The 23,086-nt window shown below is 41.8% G+C and overlaps 1 protein-coding gene across 2 annotated transcripts; it reads left to right on the top strand.

Moving 5' to 3' along the window:
- Nucleotides 1–16,892: 16,892 nt before the first annotated feature.
- LOC140726786 (uncharacterized) lies at nt 16,893–21,213 on the top strand. 2 transcript variants are annotated; one of them, XM_073043611.1, is made up of 2 exons: nt 16,893–17,393; nt 17,460–21,213. In XM_073043611.1, the coding sequence occupies exon 2, from the start codon at nt 18,450–18,452 to the stop codon at nt 20,079–20,081; it is 1,632 nt and encodes a 543-aa protein (XP_072899712.1). In that variant the 5' UTR covers nt 16,893–17,393; nt 17,460–18,449; the 3' UTR covers nt 20,082–21,213. Both variants share the same exon structure in this region, with proteins under 2 accessions (XP_072899712.1, XP_072899713.1).
- The last annotated feature ends 1,873 nt before the right edge of the window (nt 21,214–23,086 follow it).

Raw genomic sequence — 23,086 nt, 5'->3', positions numbered from 1 at the left:
TTGATATATGTAAACTGAAACTATATTACAGGAGTCTGCTAATTAGTAATGAATTAGGATAGCTAAATGCCGAAGGCCAGTACCCAGCCAGAACTCAATTATGATATCTCTACAGACAAAAAGCTGTAAGTATCTACAGACTGGAGTAGATTTGACCTCAGCAGACTTAAGAATGATTTGCATCAGCTGCCTCTTTACATCCTTAGGTTATCTTGTTTGGAATTGCCAACAATATTCTACAATCTCAGCACAAGCGGAATATGGCATGCAAAGAGAAAACCTCCATGCATGAAAAGCACGTATGAAAGCTACCGTGTGGCAGGTTAGCCATGGGCAATGTAGTGTGTTTGGTGATAAATTCTCAGTGCACCCTGTGAAGCAACAATAACGCAATAGAAAGGAAGGACATTAGCCTGAAGGATGTGGAATCGATATGGGTAGAGCTGCATAACACTAAGGGGCAGAAAACGCTGGTGGGAGTTGTGTGCAGGCCACCTAACAGTAGTAGTGAGGTTGGGGATGGCATTAAACAGGAAATTAGAAATGTGTGCAATAAAGGAACAGTAGTTATAATGGGTGACTTCAATCTACATATAGATTGGGTGAACCAAATTGGTAAGTGTGCTGAGGAAGAGGATTTCTTGGAATGTATGCGGGATGGTTTTCTGAACCAACATGTCAAGGAACCAACTAGAGAGCAGGCCATTCTAGACTGGGTATTGAGCAATGAGGAAGGGTTAGTTAGCAATCTTGTCATGCAAGGCCCCTTGGGTAAGAGTGACCATAATATGGTGGAATTCTTCATTAAGATGGAGAGTGACATAGTTAATTCAGAAACAAACGTTCTGAACTTAAAGAAGGGTAACTTTGAAGGTATGAGACGTGAATTAGCTAAGATAGACTGGCAAATCATACTTAAAGGGTTGATGGTGGATATGCAATGGCAAGCATTTAAAGATCGCATGGTTGAACTACAACAATTGTTCATCCCAGTTTGGCAAAAGAATAAACCAGGGAAGGTAGTGCACCTGTGGCTGACAAGGGAAATTAGGGATAGTATCAAGTCCAAAGAAGAAACATATAAAGTAGCAAAAAAAAGCAGCACACCTGAGGACTGGGAGAAATTCAGAGACCAGCAGAGGAGGACAAAGGGCTTAATTAGGAAAGGGAAAAAAGATTATGAGAGAAAGCTGGCAGGGAACATAAAAACTGACTGTAAAAGCTTTTATAGATATGTGAAAAGAAAAAGATTGGTTAAGACAAATGTAGGTCCTTTACAGTCAGAAACAGGTGAATTGATCATAGGGAACAAAGACATAGCAGACCAATTGAATAACTACTTTGGTTCTGTCTTCACTAAGGAGGACATAAATAATCTTCCGGAAATAGTAAGGGACCGAGGGTCTAGTGAGATGGAGGAACTGAGGGAAATACATGTTAGTAGGGAAGTGGTGTTAGGTAAATTGAAGGGATTAAAGGCAGATAAATCCCCAGGGCCAGATGGTCTGCATCCCAGAGTGCTTAAGGAAGTAGCCCAAGAAATAGTGGATGCATTAGTGATAATTTTTTAAAACTCCTTAGATTCTGGATTAGTTCCTGAGGATTGGAGGGTGGCTAATGTAACCCCACTTTTTAAAAAAGGAGGGAGAGAAAAACCGGGGAATTATAGACCGGTTAGTCTGATATCGGTGGTGGGGAAAATGCTAGAGTCGGTTATCAAAGATGTGATAACAGCACATTTGGAAAGTCAGCATGGATTTGTAAAAGGAAAATCATGTCTGACGAATCTTATAGAATTTTTTGAAGATGTAACTAGTAGAGTGGATGGGGGAGAGCCAGTAGATGTAGTATATGTAGATTTTCAAAAGGCTTTTGACAAGGTCCCACACAGGAGATTAGTGTGTAAACTTAAAGCACACGGTATTGGGGGTATGGTATTGATGTGGATAGAGAATTGGTTGGCAGACAGGAAGCAAAGAGTGGGAGTAAACGGGACCTTTTCAGAATGGCAGGCAGTGCCTAGTGGGGTACTGCAAAGCTCAGTGCTGGGACCCCAGTTGTTTACAATATATATTAATGATTTAGACAAGGGAATTAAATGCAGCATCTCCAAGTTTGTGGATGACACGAAGCTGGGCAGCGGTGTTAGCTGTGAGGAGGATGCTAAGAGGATGCAGGGTGACTTGGATAGGTTAGGTGAGTGGGCAAATTCATGGCAGATGCAATTTAATGTGGATAAATGTGAGGTTATCCACTTTGGTTGCAAGAACAGGAAAACAGATTATTATCTGAACAGTGGCCGATTAGGAAAAGGGGAGATGCAACGAGACCTGGGTGTCATTGGACACCAGTCATTGAAGGTGGGCATGCAGGTACAGCAGGCGGTGAAAAAGGCAAATGGTATGTTGGCATTCATAGCAAAAGGATTTGAGTACAGGAGCAGGGAGGTTCTACTGCAGTTGTACAAGGCCTTGGTGAGACCGCACCTAGAATATTGTGTGCAGTTTTGGTCCCCTAATCTGAGGAAAGACATTCTTGCCGTAGAGGGAGTACAGAGAAGGTTCACCAGATTGATTCCTGGAATGGCAGGACTTTCATATGAAGAAAGACTGGATTGACTAGGCTTATACTCACTGGAATTTAGAAGATTGAGGGGGGATCTTATTGAAACGTATAAAATTCTAAAGGGATTGGACAGGCTAGATGTAGGAAGATTGTTTCCAATGTCCAGAACGAGGGGTCACAGTTTAAGGATAAAGGGGAAGCCTTTTAGGACCAAGATGAGGAAAAACTTCTTCACACAGAGAGTGGTGAATCTGTGGAATTCTCTGCCACAGGAAACAGTTGAGGCCGGTTCATTGGCTATATTTAAGAGGGAGTTAGATATGGCCCTTGTGGCTAAAGGGATCAGGGGGTATGGAGAGAAAGCAGGTACAGGGTTCTGAGTTGGATGATCAGCCATGATCATACTGAATGGCGGTGCAGGCTAGAAGGGCCGAATGGCCTACTCCTGCACCTATGTTTCTACGTAACAAATTGCCTAGCTTTATTAATTGATTAGCTTTTTCCCTTGAGCTCGGCATCCAGGCTGCTCTATTCTTTTAAAAGCACAAGTCATGTTGCATTCTGAAACATTTTAAAGTCTTAGTGAATACAGGCTGGAGCACAATCATTGCATTGTAATTAGCTTTAGTAATTATGAACAGCACTTCTCAACATATTTTATATTAGTTTCAATGTAAGCAGTATTAACGCTATTTTATTGACTAATCTAAGACTTTGAAGTCAGGATCATTTATGTGAAGCAGATCTTTTTAAAGTAGTAAGAAATTTCATCAGAAAACTGTAAAATGCTCAATCGTATTTTACCATCAAAAGCAAAGGATTATTTGCTGACAACTCAAATCCTGATCCTTCAATGATATCTGTACTTCTTTTTTATCTTGCTAGACAAAGTACTTGATGATAGACAGATGTTTCACTGAATTATAAAATCTCGAGTCCCTGATCTGGCAAAGTATGATGATGCTAATTGAAAGCTCTAGGGTATACTAGATACAAATTGACCCATGAAATAACTTCATTTAAAAAATAAATTTAAGACAAATAACAATGTCATGTGGAGAAAATGATGTGCATGAGTCCCTTCAGTATCCAATGACTGTGGATGGTTTTGATCATTTGGTGGACTCAGTGTGCTCTCTTTTCAGGTAGACATGAAAGCAAATGCATTCATCAAAGATAGGCTAGCAGATGGATTGAAGAAACACCTTGAGGGCTTATGCTTAGAACTGTAATCCAATGCTGGGAATACCACGTAACATCTTCCAGCCTGCCTTTTTCCTTTCTCAGTGGATGGCCAAGAATCAGTAGAATCCAATTGAACACTGATAGAAAGTGAGGAGTATCTTATTAACACAGTGGAAGAGGGGTTGCTAGCTCTTCTAATTTGTTTAGACATGGAATATGGTCTAAGTCCCTTAGGGTACAGACAGGCAGGTGGCCAGTGAATTTCTGATGGAGAAATAAAAAAGAAGGCAACCATCACATTTGGTTTGTCCTGAAGGCCAAATTCTGAATAATGAGTGAACAGCAAGTACCTGCTGAAGCCCAGCAGTCCAAGAAAGATTAAAATAGAAAATAGGAAAAGTTTTCATGAAACTCTACAATATAAAGATATGTGGAGAAAACATACCCACAATGGAAGGTAACGGTTTGGTTCAGGCTTATAAAATCAGAGAGATTTATGCATACCCTGTCATGAGGTTGTTCCGCCCACGTTCTTGTGGTGGCCCTTTGAAAAAGATGTTTGATTAATCTGCTTTCTTTGTTCTCTTTCCATATTAAAGTAATTTTCTTCCCTCTCTGTCGCTGTTTCTACTCTCCTTCCAGGAAGTGCACAAAAGATCAAGAAAACTTGCAGCATAAAGCAAGAATCAGCTTACTTCACCACACTTTTCACTCTGCTAAAACCGTAATTCTATCTGGCTGATAACCTCTGGGTGCTTGCTTTTCTTCACTTCATCAAAAGCCTACACAAATTTGAAAAGTTTTACCGAGTATGCTCGAAATTATGTTCTGTGCTCTAAGGAGAATAATCCCAGATTCCCCGTGTTTTTGCTTTCACCTAAAGTACTTCAACCCTGGTACTCTTTCATGCAAAAAGGATAAGAATAACTTTGCATCCTTTGTATCCTGTTAAACAGCTCTATTAACTCAAAAGCAAAGAGGTCATTAGGTTGCTGGAGCAGCACTGAGATTTGCACTTAAATCTCATTTGGGCAGGTGGGGAATTTAAATACAAACCATTAAATATGAACTTGAACCATAAAGCCTGAATCAGTAATAGTTATTTTAAAACTGCCAGTTCGTTATAAAACCTGAATAATGGGAACACATATGTCAGGCTGTTCATTGACTACAGCTTGGTGTTCAATACGATTAACCCTTCAGGACATCTCATCAAGCTCTAAGACCTGGGCTTCTGTACCTCACTCTGCAAATGGATCCTCAACTTCTTCATTGGAAGTACACAATCAATGCAAATTAGAAATGTCACCTCCCTTCACTGATCACCAACACAGGCACAGCTCAGGGGAGTGTGCTTATCACCCTTCTCTACTAGCTCTATACCTACAACTGTGTAGCTAAGCATAGTGGCTACCCATAGCTCCAAACCATTTACAAATGGTAGCATCACGTTAACTGCTTCGGACACGGTAGTATAGCGGTTAGCACAATGCTATTACAGCTCTGGCATTGGAGTTCAGAGTTCAATTCTGGCATCCTTTGTAAGCAAGTTTGTGTGTTCTTTCCGGTGTGTGTGTGTGAGTGGGTTTCCTCTAGGTGCTCTGGTTTCCTCCCACAGTCCAAAGATGTACCGATTAGTAGGTTAATTGGTCATTATAAATTGCTCCATGATTAGGCTAGGGTTAAATCAGTAGTTTGCTGGGCAGCACAGCTTGAAGGTCCAGAAGAGCCTATTCTGCTTAGTATCTCTAAATAAATAAATGATGACATTGCATGAATCATGGATAGTGGTGAGTTGTACAGGAGTGAGATAGGTCACCAGGTTGAGCGGTGTCACAACAATAACTTTGCACTGAACTTCAGCAAGACCAAGAAACCGATTGTGGACTTCAAGAAAAAGAAAGTCAGATGAACAAAATCCAGTCCTCTTTGTGGTGGAAAGGCTGAGCAGGTCAAATTTCGTGGTGTCCACATCTTGAAGGATCCATCCTGGACTCGACACATAAATGCAGCCACATACAAGATTCATCAGCGTTTCTGCTTTCTTAGAAGTTTATAGATATTGTTACGTCAGTGAAAGTTATGGCAAACTTCCTCAGACAAACAGTGGAGAGCATTCTGAATGGTTGCATCACATCCTGGTATGGAAAGTCTAATGCACAGGAATATAAGAGACTGTGGTGTGGTAGATTCAGCCATTCCCATCACAGTACAGCTGAAGACACCTACATGGGGCAATGCCTGAGGAAGGTGGCATCCATCATAAGATCAGGCAAGAGATACAAGAACCTGACGACCTACATCTCAAGTCTCATCCACAGCTTCTTCCCCACTGCCAGCAAGTCCTTGAATTGACGTGAAAAATCTTAACACTACCTTGGAATGTATTTCTTTTTCTCTCTCTCAATCTTGCACTACTGTGTTTATTTTTGTGCTCATCTAGGTTTATGCTAATTTAAGTTTACGTCAGCTTACGGTTGTCATGTCTGTTCTGCTGCTGCTAATGGCTAACTTTCACAGCGTTTGTACCCTGTGTTTGGGCTGTGTGCTGATGACAAAAATAAACTTGAACTTGAAATTAAAACCCCTCTGCTTAGAGATGAAAAAGTGTTATCCTCAGTGTCTCAGAACTCCTATTGTGATGTCCTGGAACTGGGAAGGTTGAACTCCGACAATGCAGTCATTGTACACATGTGATTACTGCTTAGAGTATTTTCCCCATGATGCCTTTTGACTGATTTATGCCACACAGACAAATGCTGCCTTGCTATAACCTCCCATCTGGAATTCAGCTCTTGGGCGAAGATTACGCTGAAGTCTGGAGCCAACTCCTGACAAAGCTCACGTTGCTCATCTGCCAGCAGGATACTGGTGAGTAAGTGCTGCTTGATATCATTATTGGTGACACCTTCTAACACTTTTGCTGATAACTGAGAGTACGTTGATTGGGTGATAATTAACTGGATTTTTCCTGGGTTTTTTTGTGAATGGGACACACCTGGGCAATTCTCCACATTGTCAGGTAAACGTTAGTGTTACATCTGTCCTTCCTGAAACAGCCTGTGAAGGTGAGGCTAGTTTTGGAGTGAACACTACACCTGCAGTCTGGTCCTGTGTCTTTCACTGTATCCAGTGCGTTTACCCATTTCTTCATAAGTGGAGTGAATTGAACTGGCTGAAGACTGACTTCATGTTAGGTTAAATGCAAGCAGGCTTTTTCCACTGACATTAGGTGAGACTACCTAACATGGGTTAAGGGTGAAAGGTGAAAAGTTTGATGGGAACATGAGGGAAAACTTCTTTACTCAGAGGGTAGTGAGAGTGTGGAATGAGGTGCATGCGAGCTCAATTTCAATGTTTAAGAGAAGCTTGGATAGGTACATGGATGGTAGGGGAATGGAGGACTATGGTCCTGGTGCATGCCGCTGGGAGTAGGTAGTTTTAAATGGTTCAGCATAGACTTAATGGGCCGAAGGTCCTGTTTCTATGGTGTACTTTTCTATGACTCTATGTTGCTGTGACAGAAACAGAAATGCCATCAAGCAGCATCTACAGAAAATAAAACCATTTAGTGTTACAGGTCAATGACCCTTCCGCAGAAATCATCCTCTATTGTCGGGTATCTCCAGAGGAAGCTGAGATGGATCATCCACTTGGCTGTCCTGTTGGAATAAAGCTGTGAGTGATTCAGCTTAGTCATTGCTACTCAGAAGCCAAAGAACATTCCCGTTCACACTGATGTAAGAAATTGTCATCGAGCCTTCTTTTTTGAAATTAGTAGTGAGTATGTTCCCCTGATGCCTATTGACTTCAGTTTTATCAGGACTGGTTAATGCATGGTCAAATACTGTCTTGATATGACCTCCCCTCTGGAATTCAGTTCTTAGGTCTCTCTTTGGACCAAAACTGTAATGAGGTGCTTGTCCACCACTGTCATGACAAGATCTGGCAGAGTTGTAGATCTTCCAATACTCTGTCGGTTTGGGATAGCTGAGTTGGGTCTACACATTCTATTTTTGCTTTTTAGTAAGTCTGTAGTCCTGAGATCTTTTCCACAAGTTTGGCATCTCATTTTTAGGTATGCCTCATGTTATTCTCTACACACTCTTTTATATTCCTCATTGCTTGCCTTTATTAGTCGAGGCACTGAATTTAAAAGTCAGGAAGTTATGTTTCAGCTTCATAAAACTCTAGTCTGGTCGCATCTGCAGTATTGCATACAGTTCTGGTCATCCTGTTATAGGAAGGATGTTGAAGCTTTGGAGAGTTGCAGAAGAGGTTTACCAGCATGCTACCCGGATTAGAAACTGGACTTCTTGCTGTAACAAGAAATTGAACAAAATTGGTTTGTTTTTTACTGGGGTGGGGGGAGGAGGATCTGATAGAAGTTTATAATTATGAGAGGCATAGACAGGACAGATAAACAGTATCTTTTTCCCAGACCCAGGGTTGAAATGTTTAATATCAGAGGGCATGCATTTAATTTAAGGTGAGATTTTAAAGGAGATGTGAGAGGCAGTTTTTTGGTAGGTGCCTGGAATGTTCTGCCTGGGGAAGTGGTAGGGGCAGATGCATTAGGGACTTCGAAGAGACGTTTAGATAGGAAAATGGAAGGATATGGACATTGTGTAGGCATAAGGGATTAGTTTAGTTGGGCAATTAGTAATTTATTTGGTTTGGCACAACATTATGGGCTGAAGGGCCTGTTCCTGTGCTGTACTGGTCCATGTTCTATGTCCATTCCTCACTGACCCAGGGTTGATATGCTGGATGGCAGCAATGGCAGAGTGAGTGAAATACTGGGCTTTGAGGTTATAGATTATGATGGTGTAAGCTGCTGCTGTTGCTGATGGTCCACAATCCTTTTGCTGCTGTATCTGCTCGAGGTTTATACAGCCACACACCACAGTAAAGTTTCTCTTTAGTGTTGTGATGGGACTTTGTCTGCATGAGGACTGTGTGGTACTTTCAAGTTCAGATGCTTTGCTACAAGGTGGGAATGAATCATGTAAGTTTAATCCCGTGTTGATTCGCTCACAAGCTGCTGGCAGCCGTGTCATAAAGAAACGATTCAGTGGTGGTGCCACCACGATGGGCAGTGGACATTCACTGCCACTCAGCATACTTTTAGTGTTTCTTCCAAGAGGGGCACTGATTCATGAGGTAAGGGCAAAGCAGATGGCAATCAGGAGGTGACCGTCTTGCTAATAGAACATAGAACATAGAATAGTACAACACATTACAGGCCCTTTGGCCCACAATGTTGTGCCGACCCTCAAACCCTACCTCCCATATAACCCCCCACCTTAAATTCCTCTATATACCTGTCTAGTAGTTATGTTTGTGTTTGAAAGGAATGACGTCCAGTATGACGTCAGTGGTGGGTAAATTAATGGAAAGTATTCTTAGAGATGGTATATATAATTATCTGGATAGACAGGGTCTGATTAGGAACAGTCAACATGGATTTGTGCGTGGAAGGTCATGTTTGACAAATCTTATTGAATTTTTTGAAGCAGTTACTAGGAAAGTTGATGAGGGTAAAGCAGTGGATGTTATCTATATAGACTTCAGTAAGGCCTTTGACAAGGTTCCACTTGGAAGGTTAGTTAGGAAGGTTCAATCGTTAGGTATTAATATTGAAGTAGTAAAATGGATTCAACAATGGCTGGATGGGAGATGCCAGAGAGTAGTGGTGGATAACTGTTTGTCAGGTTGGAGTCCGGTGACTAGTGGTGTGCCTCAGGGATCTGTACTGGGTCCAATGTTGTTTGTCATATACATTAATGATCTGGATGATGGGGTGGTAAATTGGATTAGTAAGTATGCAGATGATACTAAGATAGGTGGCGTTGTGGATAATGAAGTAGGTTTTCAAAGCTTGCAGAGAGGTTTAGGCCAGTTAGAAGAGTGGGCTGAAAGATGGCAGATGGAGTTTAATGCTGATAAGTGTGAGGTGCTACATTTTGATAGGACTAATCAAAATAGGACATACATGGTAAATGGTAGGGCATTGAAGAATGCAGTAGAACAGAGTGATCTAGGAATAATGGTGCATAGTTCCCTGAGGGTAGAATCTCATGTGGATAGGGTGGTGAAGAAAGCTTTTGGTATGCTGGCCTTTATAAATCAGAGCATTGAGTATAGGAGTTGGGATGTAATGTTAAAATTGTACAAGGCATTGGTGAGGCCAAATTTGGAGTATTGTGTACAGTTCTGCTCACCAAATTATAGGAAAGATGTCAACAAAATAGAGAGAGTACAGAGGAGATTTACTAGAATGTTACCAGAGTTTCAGCACCTAAGTTACAGAGAAAGGTTGAACAAGTTAGGTCTTTATTCTTTGGAGCATAGAAGTTTGAGGGGGGACTTGTTAGAGGTATTTAAAATTATGAGGGGGATAGATAGAGTTGATGTGGATAAGGATTTTCCATTGAGAATAGGGGAGGTTCAAACAAGAGCACATGAGTTAAGAGTTAGGGGGCAAAAGCTTAGGGGTAACATGAGGGGGAACTTCTTTACTCAGAGAGTGGTAGCTGTGTGGAACGAGCCTCCAGTAGAAGTAGTAGAGGCAGGTTCGATATTGTCATTTAAAAAAAAATTGGATAGGTATATGGACAGGAAAGGAATGGAGGGTTATGGGCTGAGTGCAGGCGGGTGGGACTAGGTGAGAGTAAGCGTTTGGCACAGACTAGAAGGGCCAAGATGGCCTGTTTCTGTGCTGTAATTGTTATATGGTTATATGGCCTCCCCCTGTAACTCAGGCCCTCTGATCCAGGGAGCATCCTCAAAAATATCTTCTTCACTTTCTCCTGCTTGACGTGTTTCCTATAATTCAAGTTCAAGTTTATTGTCATGCTACTGTATACATGTACACTACTAAATGAAACAATGTTCTTCCAGACCAAGGTGGACAGCACATTACATATAATCATACAGAACACATAAGCTAATTTTACCACAAATAAATTATAAGGTATTTATAACACAAGTCAAAAAGTAAATACTACACACCACTGGTACTTTATACGTGATGAGACCTGGGTGTTGGCAGTGAACTGTGTAGTCTCACAGTCTAGGGGAAGAAGTTGTTTCCCATTCTAGCAGTTCTTGTCTTAACACTGTGGCAATCCTAACTGATGCTAGAGGGTCAAAGAGATTGTTGGATGGGTGGGTGTGTTCATTGACAATGCTGAGAGCCTTGTATTTACAGTGCTCCTGATAAATATCTCTGATGGGTGGACACCTTGAAGCCTGAGGACATAGTGAACTGTTCCAGAGAGATATTGAGGATGTCTGTTTGAACCTCTGTTAGCTGGACTGCACTGATACTCAGCAGCCGACCAAGTATGGTATCAGGCCCTGCAGCTTTATGTGGATTGACCCTGGCTAGAGTTTTCCTCGCGTCAGCTGCAGCCATACAAAGAACCTACTCCTTTGTAGGGGGGGGGGGGGGTTCCTGACTGGCACATTGTTCTATACATCAACCGTGTGTAAAAGACATTCAGTCTCACAGGAAGAGTGGCATCAATGTCATTGACGTACAGGGATGACTTGTACTCCATTATGGTCTGAATGCCCTGCCGCATGCGTTTCATGTCTCTGATGGCACAGAAATGGCTGTACAGTATATTCTCTGTGAATAACCGTGTTTTGCCTTCCTGATGGCATGGGAAAGCATAGCTCTTGCTTACCTGAGAATTATCTTATTCCCCGACCTGAAGACAGTATCCCGATCTCTCAACAGTGCCCAGATTTCTGTTGTCATCTGTGGCTTCTGATTTGCCCTCATATAGATGTGTTTAATAATGGTGATGTCCTCGGTGTACTTTTCTCTACATAGCTAGTAACTGATCCCGCATATTCATCAGTCAGCATCAGAATAAAATTTGATATCACTAGCATATGTTGCTAAATGTGTTGTTTTTGCAACAGCAGTTATAACAATAAAAAATCTATAAATTACAATAAATAAATAAATACATGTTTTCAGAAATCTGATGGTGGAGGGAAAAAGCTGGAAAGTTCAGTGTGTGTCTTCAGGCTCCTGTACCTCCTCTTTGATTGTTAGCAATGAGAAAAAGGGCATGTCCTTGGTGATGGAGCCCTTCCTGATGAATGCTGCCTTTGTCTTTTGAAAGTGATCTTGATGTTGGGGAGGCTAGTACCCATGATGGCGTTCACAACTTTCTGCAGCTTTTTCCAATCCTGTGTGGTGGTCCGTCCATATCAGACGGTGATGCAACCAGTTAAGAGTGCTCTCTGTAGAACATCTACAGAAATTTGTGAACGTCTTTAGCGGAATACCAAGTTTCCTCAAACTCCTAAAGAAATGTAGCCACCATTGTGTCTTCTTGGTAATTGTATCAATATGTTGGACTCAGGAAAGATCTCCGGAGATGTTGACACCAAGGAATTTGAAACTGATCACTCCTTTCACTGCTGATCCCTCGATGAGGACTGGTGTATTTTCCCTCGACGACTTCTTCCCAAAGCCCAAAATTAATGTGTTGGTCTTACTGACAGTGAATGCAAGGTTGTTGTTGCGACACCACTCAACCAGTTGATTTATCTTGCTCCTTATAACCATCTGAAATTCTGTCAACAATAGTGTTATTGGTAAATTTATAAATGACATTTGAGCTGTGCCTAGCCACACCGCCATGGACGTAGTGAGAGTAGAGCAGTCGGCTAAGCACATTGTTGATATAATGGCCATAGGTAACACCCTCCCGGTGTTTTTCAAAACTGACCTTCAATGTTGAGGGTGCTCTTTCTGGTCACCTCTATAACAGGGTGACCAAAACTGTACACAATATCCAAGTGCAGTCTCATCTGCAGCTTATATATCTGCAACATATTGTCCCATGCCTCACTTTCAAAAGATTCCCTAGCCTAGTATCACCCACAAACTCACTAATCATGGCATATACATTCATATCCAAGTTACTTACATAAATAAAGTCCAACAAGGATCCCAATACTGATCTTTGGGACAGTCCTCCAATCAGAGAATTGACCTTCAACTATCACCCTCTGCTTCCTATCATTGTGCTAGTCTGAATCTACCTTGTTGGCTCTCCCTGAATTCTAAGCAAATTAATCTTCCAGATCAGCCTGCCATGCAGGAGCTCATCAAAGAGCTAACTAAAGTCCATATAGACAACATCCACTGCCCTATCTTCATCAGTCCCCTTAGTTACATCCTTGAAAAACTCCAAAAGATTTGTGAGGCATAACTTCCCAAGCTTAAAGCCATGCTGACTATTTCTGACAAGCCTTGACTATCCAAGTGATGCTAGGTCCTGCACATCAGGATTTCCTCCAATAATTTCTCTACAAGAGAAGTGAGGCTCACTGTTCTATACTCATTACCATTTTGAACAATGGAAAACGTTAGCCACTCTCCAGTTTTCTTGAACTTCATCAGTGACTAATGACAAAGCAAATGCTTCTGTAAGGACCCTTGGTTTCTCCCCTAAGGACCAGGGTGGACTTGGTTAGGTCCTTGGGATTTGTCATCTTAATGTGCTTCAAGGCTGCAAATATCTCCTTCTTCATAATGTGCAAATATTGTAAGACCTCACTACCTATTATCCTCTTTTCTATTGGTGAAGAGGACTTTGAATGGTCAACATAATGGGGGATTTTCTTTCGTTGCCACGAATGAACTAAGTACTGAAATGCATCCGATTTAGTTCCATTTTTGCTTTAGCATGGTAGTCATAACATTTATAGCATAATTGAAGAGCTTGTTTGGCTGTTTGAGATCTAGCCACATTCCTGCATGCCTGGAGTGACATCTGATCCATAGTGGTAGGTTTCTTTCCCTGAGGTCATTAGTGAACCATATGGCTTTTTAGGACAATCCAGTAGTGTGGTGGTCATTGTATCCAAGGCAATTTGTTTTTAAAAAATCCAGATTAGTATGTAACCCCGGTTAGTTAAACTCAAAGATGTAATGCTAGAAACCTCCAATTGTGGAGGGATGAAACCAAATTTTTAAAAAAGCGAGAAACATAGAAACATAAAAAATCTACAGTACATTACAGGACCTTTGGCCCACATGTTGTGCTAACCATGTAACCTACTCTAGAAACTGACTAGAATTTCCCTACTGCATAGCCCTCTATTTTTCTAAGCTCCATGTACGTATCTAAGGGTCTCTTAAAAGACCCTATTGTATCTGCCTCTAACAATTTTGCTGGCAGTGCATTCCACACATCCACCACTCTCTGTGTGAAAAACTTTCCTCTGACACTCCCCTTCTACCTACTTCCAAGCACCTTAAAACTATGCCTCTTCGTGTTAGCCATTTCAACCCTGGGAAAAAGCCTCTGGCTATCCACACGATCAACGCCTCTCATCATCTTATACACCTTTATCAGGTTACCTCTCATCCTTTGGTGCTCCAAGGAGAAAAGGCTGAGTTCCCTCAACCTATTCTCATAAGGCATGCTCTCCAGTCCAGGCAACATCCTGGTAAATCTCTGCGCTCTTTCTATAGTATCTACATCCTTCCTATAGTGAAGTGACTAGAACTGAACACAGTACTCCAAGTGGGGTCTAACTAAGGTTTTATATAGCTATAATATTACCTGGTGGTTCTTAAACTCAATCCCACAGCTGATGAAGGCCAACACACCATACGCCTTCTTAACAACACTGTTAACCTGTGTAGTAGCTTTGAATGTCCTATGGACATGGATCCCAAGATCTCACTGATCCTCCACACTGCCAAGAGTCTTACCATGAGTGCAATATTCGGTCTTCAAATTTAACCTACTGAAATGAAACACTTCACACTTATCTGGGTTGAACTCCATATGCCGCTTCTCAGCCCAGTTCTGCATCCTACCAATGTCCCGCTGTAACCTCTGACAACCCTCCGTACTATCTACAACTCCCCCAACTTTAGTGTCATCAACAACCTTACTTAGCCAACCTTTTACTTCCTCATCCAGTAATTTATAAAAATCACAAAGAGGAGAGGTCCCAGAACAGATCCCCGCAGAACACCACTGGTCACTGACCTCCATGCAGAATATGAACCATCCACAACCACCCTTTGCCTTTTGTGGTCAAATCAATTCTGGATCCACAGAGTAAAATCTCCTTGGATCCCATACCTCATTACTTTCTGAATGAGGCTCGCATGGGGACCCTTATCAAATGTCTTAATGAAATCCATGTACACTACATCCACTGCACTACTTCATCAATGTGTTTTGTTACATCCTCAAAGAATTTAATCAGGTTCGTAAGGCCCTTGACAAAGTCATGCTGGCTATGCCTAATCAGATTATGTCTCTCCAAATGCTCATAATTCCTGCCTCTCAGAACTTCTCCAACAACTTGCCCACCACTGAAGTAAGACTCACTGGTCTATTGTTTCCTGGGTTATCTCTACTCCCTTTCTTGAACAATTTTTTTTGTCCCCTAGTTCTAGTCTCATCTACCAGTGACAACAACTTTCCTGCCTCTATCTTATCTATCCATTTCATAATTTTATATGTTTCTATAAGTTCTCCTCTCATTCTTCTGAATTCTAGCAAGTACAATCCTAGGCAACTCAGTCTCTCCTCATAGTCTAAACCCCCTGGAATCAACCTGGTGAACCTCCTCTGCACTGCCTCTAAAGCCAGTATATCCTTCCTCAAGTAAGGAGACCAGAACTGCATGCAGTACTCCAGGTGCAGCCTCACCAGAACCCTGTACATTCCCTAATCTTAAATTCAATCCCTCTAGCAAAGAAGGCTGACATTCCATTTGCTTTCTTGCTTGTCTGCTGTACCTCCAAAATAACCTTTCGTGATTCATGCAAAAGCACTCTCAAGTCACTCTGCACAGCAGCATGATGCAATATTTTAGCCAGTTAAATAATAGTCTGCTCTTTCAGTTTTCCTTCCGAAGTGGATGACCTTGCATTTACCAATGTTGTACTCCATCTGCCAGACCCTTACCCATTCACTTAACCTATCTATATCTCTCTACAGACTCTTCGTACCTTCTGCACAATTTGCTTTTCCACTTAATTTAGTCTCGTCAGCAATATTAGATACACTACACTCAGTCCCTTCTTTCAGGTCATTAATGTATATTGTGAACAGTTGATGGCCCAGCACCGACCCCTGTGGCACACCACTCACCACTGATTTCCAAACAGAGTAGCACCCATGTATCCCAACTCACTGCTTTTCTGTTAGTTAACCAGTCCACTATCCTTGCTAATACATCACCCCCAACTCTACGCACCCATATCTCATGGATAAGTCTTTTACGTGGCACCATATCGAACACCTTCTGGAAATCCAAGTAAATAACATCCATCTGTTCCCCTCTATCCACTGCGCTCATTATATCCTGTTACGAATGTGCCACAACTCTGAGGGGCCGAAGGGTACAAAGTAGCCCCCTTCTTTTCGAGAATCGCAAGATCGCTATTAATTCGGGTCTGGGATCCAGGAAATGAGAGAGAGACGTCCAGGATACATAGGTTTGGAATGTGTCCTGGCCCCAGAAAGGCGGAACCATTGATAACGGCCATTGTCTCTTGGAGACGGAATTGTGTATTGAGTACTGTACTATTCATTGAAGCCCTCAGGGAATGAGCAACGTGGGCTGGTTGAGGGATTGCATCATCCCAACCTGATTGACATCTGAGACCCCGTGAGTAAGGATAAAAGAGGGTCTGGGGAAACAACCCCTTTAGATGCACCAGGAGAAACGCTAGAAATCCCGTGACTGCGTTTAATAGCGACAGCCGGTGGAGGGCTCGCGTGCGTCCTTTCCCGTTGCCTGGGATTGGGGCCTTACCACAGAAGAACGGCTTAGCTAAAGAAGAGGCCACCAACGAAATTTCGAAGGATCGACATCATGAAAAGGAAAAGCTGGCAAGTTTCTAAAATCTCTCTCTCTCTCCAACAATTGAAAACCCAGCGGTCCCCAAAGGCTGAAGCCTGTGTGAACTGCATGAACTGAGTGAATTTTATATTTCCAACGGACAATACATTATCCCTAGACAACGATAGAGCTATTTCTTATTGATTATTATTATACCCACACTTTTAGATTTAGTATTGACAATGTATATTATCTGTATGTTTGCATTGATATTATTTTTGTGTATTTTTACCAATAAATACTGTTAAAGATAGTACCATCAGACTTCAATGGACCTCTCTATCTTTGCTGGTAAGTGACCCAGTTATGGGGTTCGTAACAACTTGGGGATCTCGTCTCGAGATTTAATACCAAATTGGAGGGCCAGTGAATCGGGCTTGTAAGTCCAAACTTGGATCTGGTTGTGCGGGTAGCCAGACGGGAAACCAGCAAAGATGGATGTGGATGAATTTATAGAAAACCCGACTCTGGAGGTGCTAGAGGCGGCCACAAAGTCGGAATTGATAAATATTGTGAAAGGACTAAACCTTGCAGAGGTGAGGTTGTCATTGAAAAAGCGGAAGGTGCGGAGGGCCATAACTCAGTATTATATTGTGAAGAATGTGTTTTCTGCTGAGGTATTGGAAAATATCCCTGAAAAGGTACCAGCTAGTGGGACGGCTCAGCTAGAGTTGGAGAAATTGAGGTTGGACGTGGAACAGTGGAAAAGGGAGCATGAGCTCCAGCTAAAGGAGTTAGAGGTGAAAAGGGAGCAGGACAGATCTGAGAAACAAAGGGAGCATGAGCTCCAGCTAAAGGAGTTAGAGGTGAAAAGGGAGCAGGAAAGAGCTGAGAAACAAAGAGAGCATGAAATTCAGTTCAAACAGCTGGAAGCAGCTGAAAAAGAGAGGGAGAGAGCTGAAAAAGAAAAGGAAAGAGCCAAGAAGGAGAGGGAGGCGGAGAATCAGAGGCAACATGACTTGGATATGGAGAAGTTAAGGCAAGTGCGAAGAGCTCAAGGGTCAGACCGAGAGGAGTGGTTTAAAGTTAGTCGGAAGTTGAGGGTAGTACCTCCGTTCGAGGAGACGGATGTTGATAGTTATTTCTTGCTTTTTGAAAAGGTGGCAGTGAATCAGAAGTGGCCCAAAGAGCAGTGGGTGGCGTTGTTACAAAGTGTGTTAAAAGGGAAGGCACAACGGGCATATGCGGCGTTGTCCATGGAGGAGGAAGAGGTGGAGAATTATGAGAAAGTAAAGGAGGGCATTCTTCGGACCTATGAATTGGTACCTGAGGCCTATAGACAAAAGTTCAGAAATTTGAAGAAAGGGTGGAATCAGACGTATTCCGAGTTTGCCTATGAGAAGGGTGTGCTCTTGGATCGTTGGTGTGCAGCAGAAATGGTGGAAGAAGATTTTTGGCATCTCAGGGAGTTAATTCTGATTGAGGAATTTAGAGGTTGTGTTTCGGATGATATCCAGATGTATTTCAATGGGAAGCCAAATATGTCCATCTCCGAATTTGCTAGGTTCGCAGATGAATAAGCCCTAACCCACAAGACAAAGTTTTCCTCGAATAAAAGTTACCAGAGAGACCGTGGGAACGGTAGAGAAAGCCCGCCGGCTGAGGCAGAGATCCCACCAGGAGCTAGTGGTAAGTTTGAGGAGGAGAGGCAAGATGGCAGGAGAGGTCCTGGCTTGACCTGTTTTAATTGTGGAAAGGTGGGACATATTGCATCTAGGTGCCTTGCTCCGAGGAAGGAGACAGGAAAATGGAAAGCAGCAGTCCCTATAGGATGGGTTGCGGTGATCAGAAAATCGATGAGAGAGCCCCAGGTAGACAGAGTACGAGAAGGGTCTGAGACATGTATTTCAAAAGGAACCGTGTCTGTGAGAGAGGGAGACCCACCAGTTCCAGTGCGGATCTGGAGAGACACAGGAGCTGAACTGTCATTGATTAGCAGTAAGGTACTGGATTTTGGTCGCAAGACTGCAGAGGTAGCTTTGAGAGGAATAGGAAAGGGGACTGAAGTGGTGCCCTTGCATAGAATCATTCTGAATTGTGATCTGGTATCTGGACCAGTTGAAATAGGGGTGGGATCAGAATTCCCGAGAACTCACGTGGACGTCCTTCTGGGTAACGATTTAGCTGGTGGTAAGGTTTGGCCAGCAATGAAGCTGATGAGCCAGCCTGTGAGTGTTGAGGTCCCACCCCTAGATTCCAAGATCTATCCCGCATGCACGATCACTCGCAGCCTGTCGAGAAAGGCAGCTGAGAATGAGAGCAGTTTAAATCAGGCCAGTATCGATTTGGCCGAGACGTTTTTACCGACCCTGTACCAAGAAGGTTTAGAGGGTGGACAAACGGAGAATAGTAAAGTGAAAGAGAGTAAGGGAGAGGAGGTAGTCCTGCCCTTAGCGAGGAGAAAAGTTATAGAGGCACGAAGTAAAGATGAGAAACAGATAAAGCTCTTAAAAGGTCCAGAGTTGGACATGGATGATCTGTCTGGTTTGGCAGAACTGTTTAAAGAAGTTGAAAATTCTAAAGGTGTTCCCAATAATGAAATGAGGGCAGTCCTAGATGAAAAGGATGCCATTACCTTGAAGAAGTCTGCTGGGTTGGCAGTTGAGGTTGTTTCAGCCCACGGGGTTGAGTTTACTCCGGAAGAGAGTTGCTCAGAGAGTAGCTGGGAGGATCAGGGGAATTTAGAATTTGAAAAGGGTACGGGTATTGAAAGCCTGGAAGGGGCAAATGTCCCGTTTGAGTGTGTTCAAGATGTGGACGCACGTGGTACTGAACCTAGTAATGGAGCTCAGAAAAAGTCTGAGGTATTTGATTCAGTTGAAAAGGAATGCAGTCCTTGTGGGTCAGATGGACTTGGTTCAGTGGAAAAAGGGTTAACCTTGGTAATCGTGGGAAGTGAGAATTCCCAGTTGTTTGTGTTCGAAGGTGTGTTAAAAGTTAGTGAGGAGATAAAAGGTGGTGATGTGAATCTTATTATTGAAGGAAAAGGGAAAAGTGTAGTTCCTAAATTGAATGAAGAAAATTTAAAGTCTGGATTGATGTCAGGAGCAGCCACCAGGCTACAGAGACAATGGCTTGGTAACAGGGTGCCTGCGAATCAATTACAGGTTGAGTTGGAATGTAAAGGTGCCCCACACGCTATTGTTATTCAAGAGTGTGCTGTGAAAAAGCAGAATTTGGAATGCTGTTTGAACAAAGAGGAATCGCTTGCAGATCTTAAATTGAGGACTAATAGCATGAACTGTCCTGAAGAGAAAACTAGCAACTTGCTTAAACTTAAAGAATTGTGTGGAAATTCGGAAAATGGTCTAAGTTTGGAACACATTGTTGATAAAATAACTCCTATGAAAGGAGCGGGCGAAAGCCTATTTCACCATGGTGCACAAGCTCACTACGTGGGAGTTAACAGGAAAAGGGGCAAGGGTTGACGGGCTGCCATTTTAAATAGCAGGATCCGGTTTTAAGGGATTTCGACAAAGCATGTGAATAATAAAGACAACCCCCATGGAAGATTGACTGTTAAGTTTGAAAGTAACAATACAGATTAGTATTTGCATGAACTTTTGTAGTATACACGTAAGCTAAGATCACAACTCTTTAGTTTTTGTTTGCTGAAGGAAAGGAAAAAAATAGGTGGTTATTAAATTGGAGTCTGATGCTACAAGACTTTAGTAAGGTACAAGATGTTAAGATATTAAAGGAAGTGACAATGTAATCGTTAACTGTTTAGATGCTGAATTGAATGTCTAACTGTATTACTCTGTAGTGAAAAAAAACTTTTGTATTGTGTTAGATTCTAAAATCTTGTAAGACTCTGTATTACTTCGTTTTTACCGAAGTAAGGGGGTGTTACGAATGTGCCACAACTCTGAGGGGCCGAAGGGTACAAAGTAGCCCCCTCCTTTTCGAGAATCGCAAGATCGCTATTAATTCGGGTCTGGGACCCAGGAAATGAGAGAGAGACGTCCAGGATACACAGGTTTGGAATGTGTCCTGGCCCCAGAAAGGCGGAACCATTGATAACGGCCATTGTCTCTTGGAGACGGAATTGTGTATTGAGTACTGTACTATTCATTGAAGCCCTCAGGGAATGACCAGAGTGGGCTGGTTGAGGGTTTGCATCATCCCAACCTGATTGACATCTGAGACCCCGTGAGTAAGGATAAAAGAGGGTCTGGGGAACAACCCCTTTAGACACACCAGGAGAAACGCTAGAAATCCCGTGACAGCGTTTAATAGCGACAGCCGGTGGAGGGCTCGCATGCGTCCTTTCCCGTTGGGATTGGGGCCTTACCACGGAAGAACGGCTTAGCTAAAGAAGAGGCCACCAACGAAATTTTGAAGGAACAACATCATAAAAAGGAAAAGCTGGCAAGTTTCTAAAATCTCTCTCTCTCTCCAACAATTGAAAACCCAGCTGTCCCCAAAGGCTGAAGCCTGTGTGAACTGCATGAACTGAGTGAATTTTATATTTCCATCGGACAATACATTATCCCCTAGACAACGATAGAGCTATTTCTTATTGATTATTATTATACCCGCACTTTTAGATTTAGTATTGACAACGTATATTATCTGTATGTTTGCATTGATATTATTTTTGTGTATTTTTACCAATAAATACTGTTAAAGGTAGTACCATCAGACTTCAACGGACCTCTCTATCTTTGCTGGTAAGTGACCCAGTTACGGGGTTCATAACAATCCTCAAAGAACTCCAGTGAGTTTGTCCCACAGGACCTACCTTTGCTGAATCCATGCTGTGTCTGCCTGATGGATCCATTTCTTTCCAGATGTTTTGTGATTTCTTCTTTAATAATAGCTTCAATCATTTTCGCAAGTACAGATGTTAAACTAATTGGCCTATAGTTACCTGCCTTTTGCATACATCCTTTTTTGAACAGTGGCATGACATTTGCTGTCTTCCAATCCACTGGGACCTGCCCAGAGTCCAGAAAATTTTGGTAAATTATCACCAAATCTTCTACTACTTCAGGACCAGGGGAGTTATCTATTTTCAAGCCCACAAATTTCCTCAGCACTACCTCTTTAGTGATAGCTATTATACCGAGGTCCTCACCTTCCACTGCATCCAAAACATCTTTCTTTGGCATGTTAGATGTGTCCTCCACCATCCACTGACACAAAATAGTCATTCAAAGCCTCTGCCATTTCTCATTACCCGATATCAATTCCCCCTTCTTGTCCTCCAAGGGACCTTTTCCACTTTGTATATTATAAAAACTTTTTATAACGGTTTTTATATTTTGTGCTAATTTAACTTGGAAAAAAAACCTATGCGAGAATGAGGCGTGGCTGATGCAGGGGCGGACACGTAAGAGAAATGCAGCAAACTATGAGAAACTAAAGATATAAACTGATAGAAGTGGGATTAGTAGTGAGTATCTCTACCCTACTTGAAACCTTTAGGGTGAAACCCCTAGTTGAGAGATTATAGGGAAAAAAGATCTATTGAAGCTACAGCTATAACAAACAACAGCAAAATTAAGACAATATCGGCAGAGGGAATTGTCCAAGATCCTTACTGTGTAACTGGGACTCCGTCCTGTTGAATCATACCAAGGGATATGGTGAGTTAAAACTTTTACTTTTCTGAGTGTATAATTTGTGTGTTGTAATAGAGATGCACTTGGAAATGGCATTGTGACACTGAGTTATTTTGAAATAGAAAATAGAATGTGTATAAAATCTTACAGATTGTAATCCTGTTGCACACAGGTCAGTTCTTTTCTGTATAAGTTTTTGAATCGACTTTCCATGAATGATCAACTATTTTGTCCAACGAACCAAGAAACGAGATGGTTAGACAACCCAAGGTCAAAGAACCAGTGTGGGAACGAAATGTTTAATGACATAGGGGATTTAATACAATTGAATGTGAAAGTTTATTTTCATTCAAAGGATCTGAATTTGATTTTCTGCAAGAACCAATTACATTTGCAAGGACTTTGATAAGTTACTGAATAAGATTTACTTTGTTTAAAAGTTGTGATGTTGGAGAATCTGTCGTGAATGGAGTTAAACTGTATAGATAGAATTTTTGGGTTGAATTCGAATTTGTAGACATACTGACCTGAACTGAAACTGAAGTTAGTCATAATACTTAAGAATAGGAAATCAATTAGTTTTCTGACTAACTAGGGATAAATAAAAAGGAAAGGTTAGTTAGTCTATAAACCTTTAAATAGGAAATAACACTAGATATAATTAGTTAGAGAAATTCAAATAATAAAGGTTATTCTGATGAATCTCACTGATTATAACTAAAAAGGAATTTGGTTTTAGTTTGATCTCTGAGATTTGGAACCTAAACAGAATGTTGGAATTTTAAATTGTTCTTACTTATGTAAATATTTTGTCTATATATTTTTTTAATAAACAAAACTTTCCTCCAGAAGTGTGTGTTTTCTAT

The sequence above is a fragment of the Hemitrygon akajei genome, chromosome 4 (genome assembly GCF_048418815.1).
Source record: "Hemitrygon akajei chromosome 4, sHemAka1.3, whole genome shotgun sequence".
NCBI lineage: Eukaryota > Metazoa > Chordata > Chondrichthyes > Myliobatiformes > Dasyatidae > Hemitrygon > Hemitrygon akajei.
The sequence above is the reverse complement of the archived record's forward strand: the minus strand, read 5'-3'. Positions and strand labels throughout refer to the sequence as shown.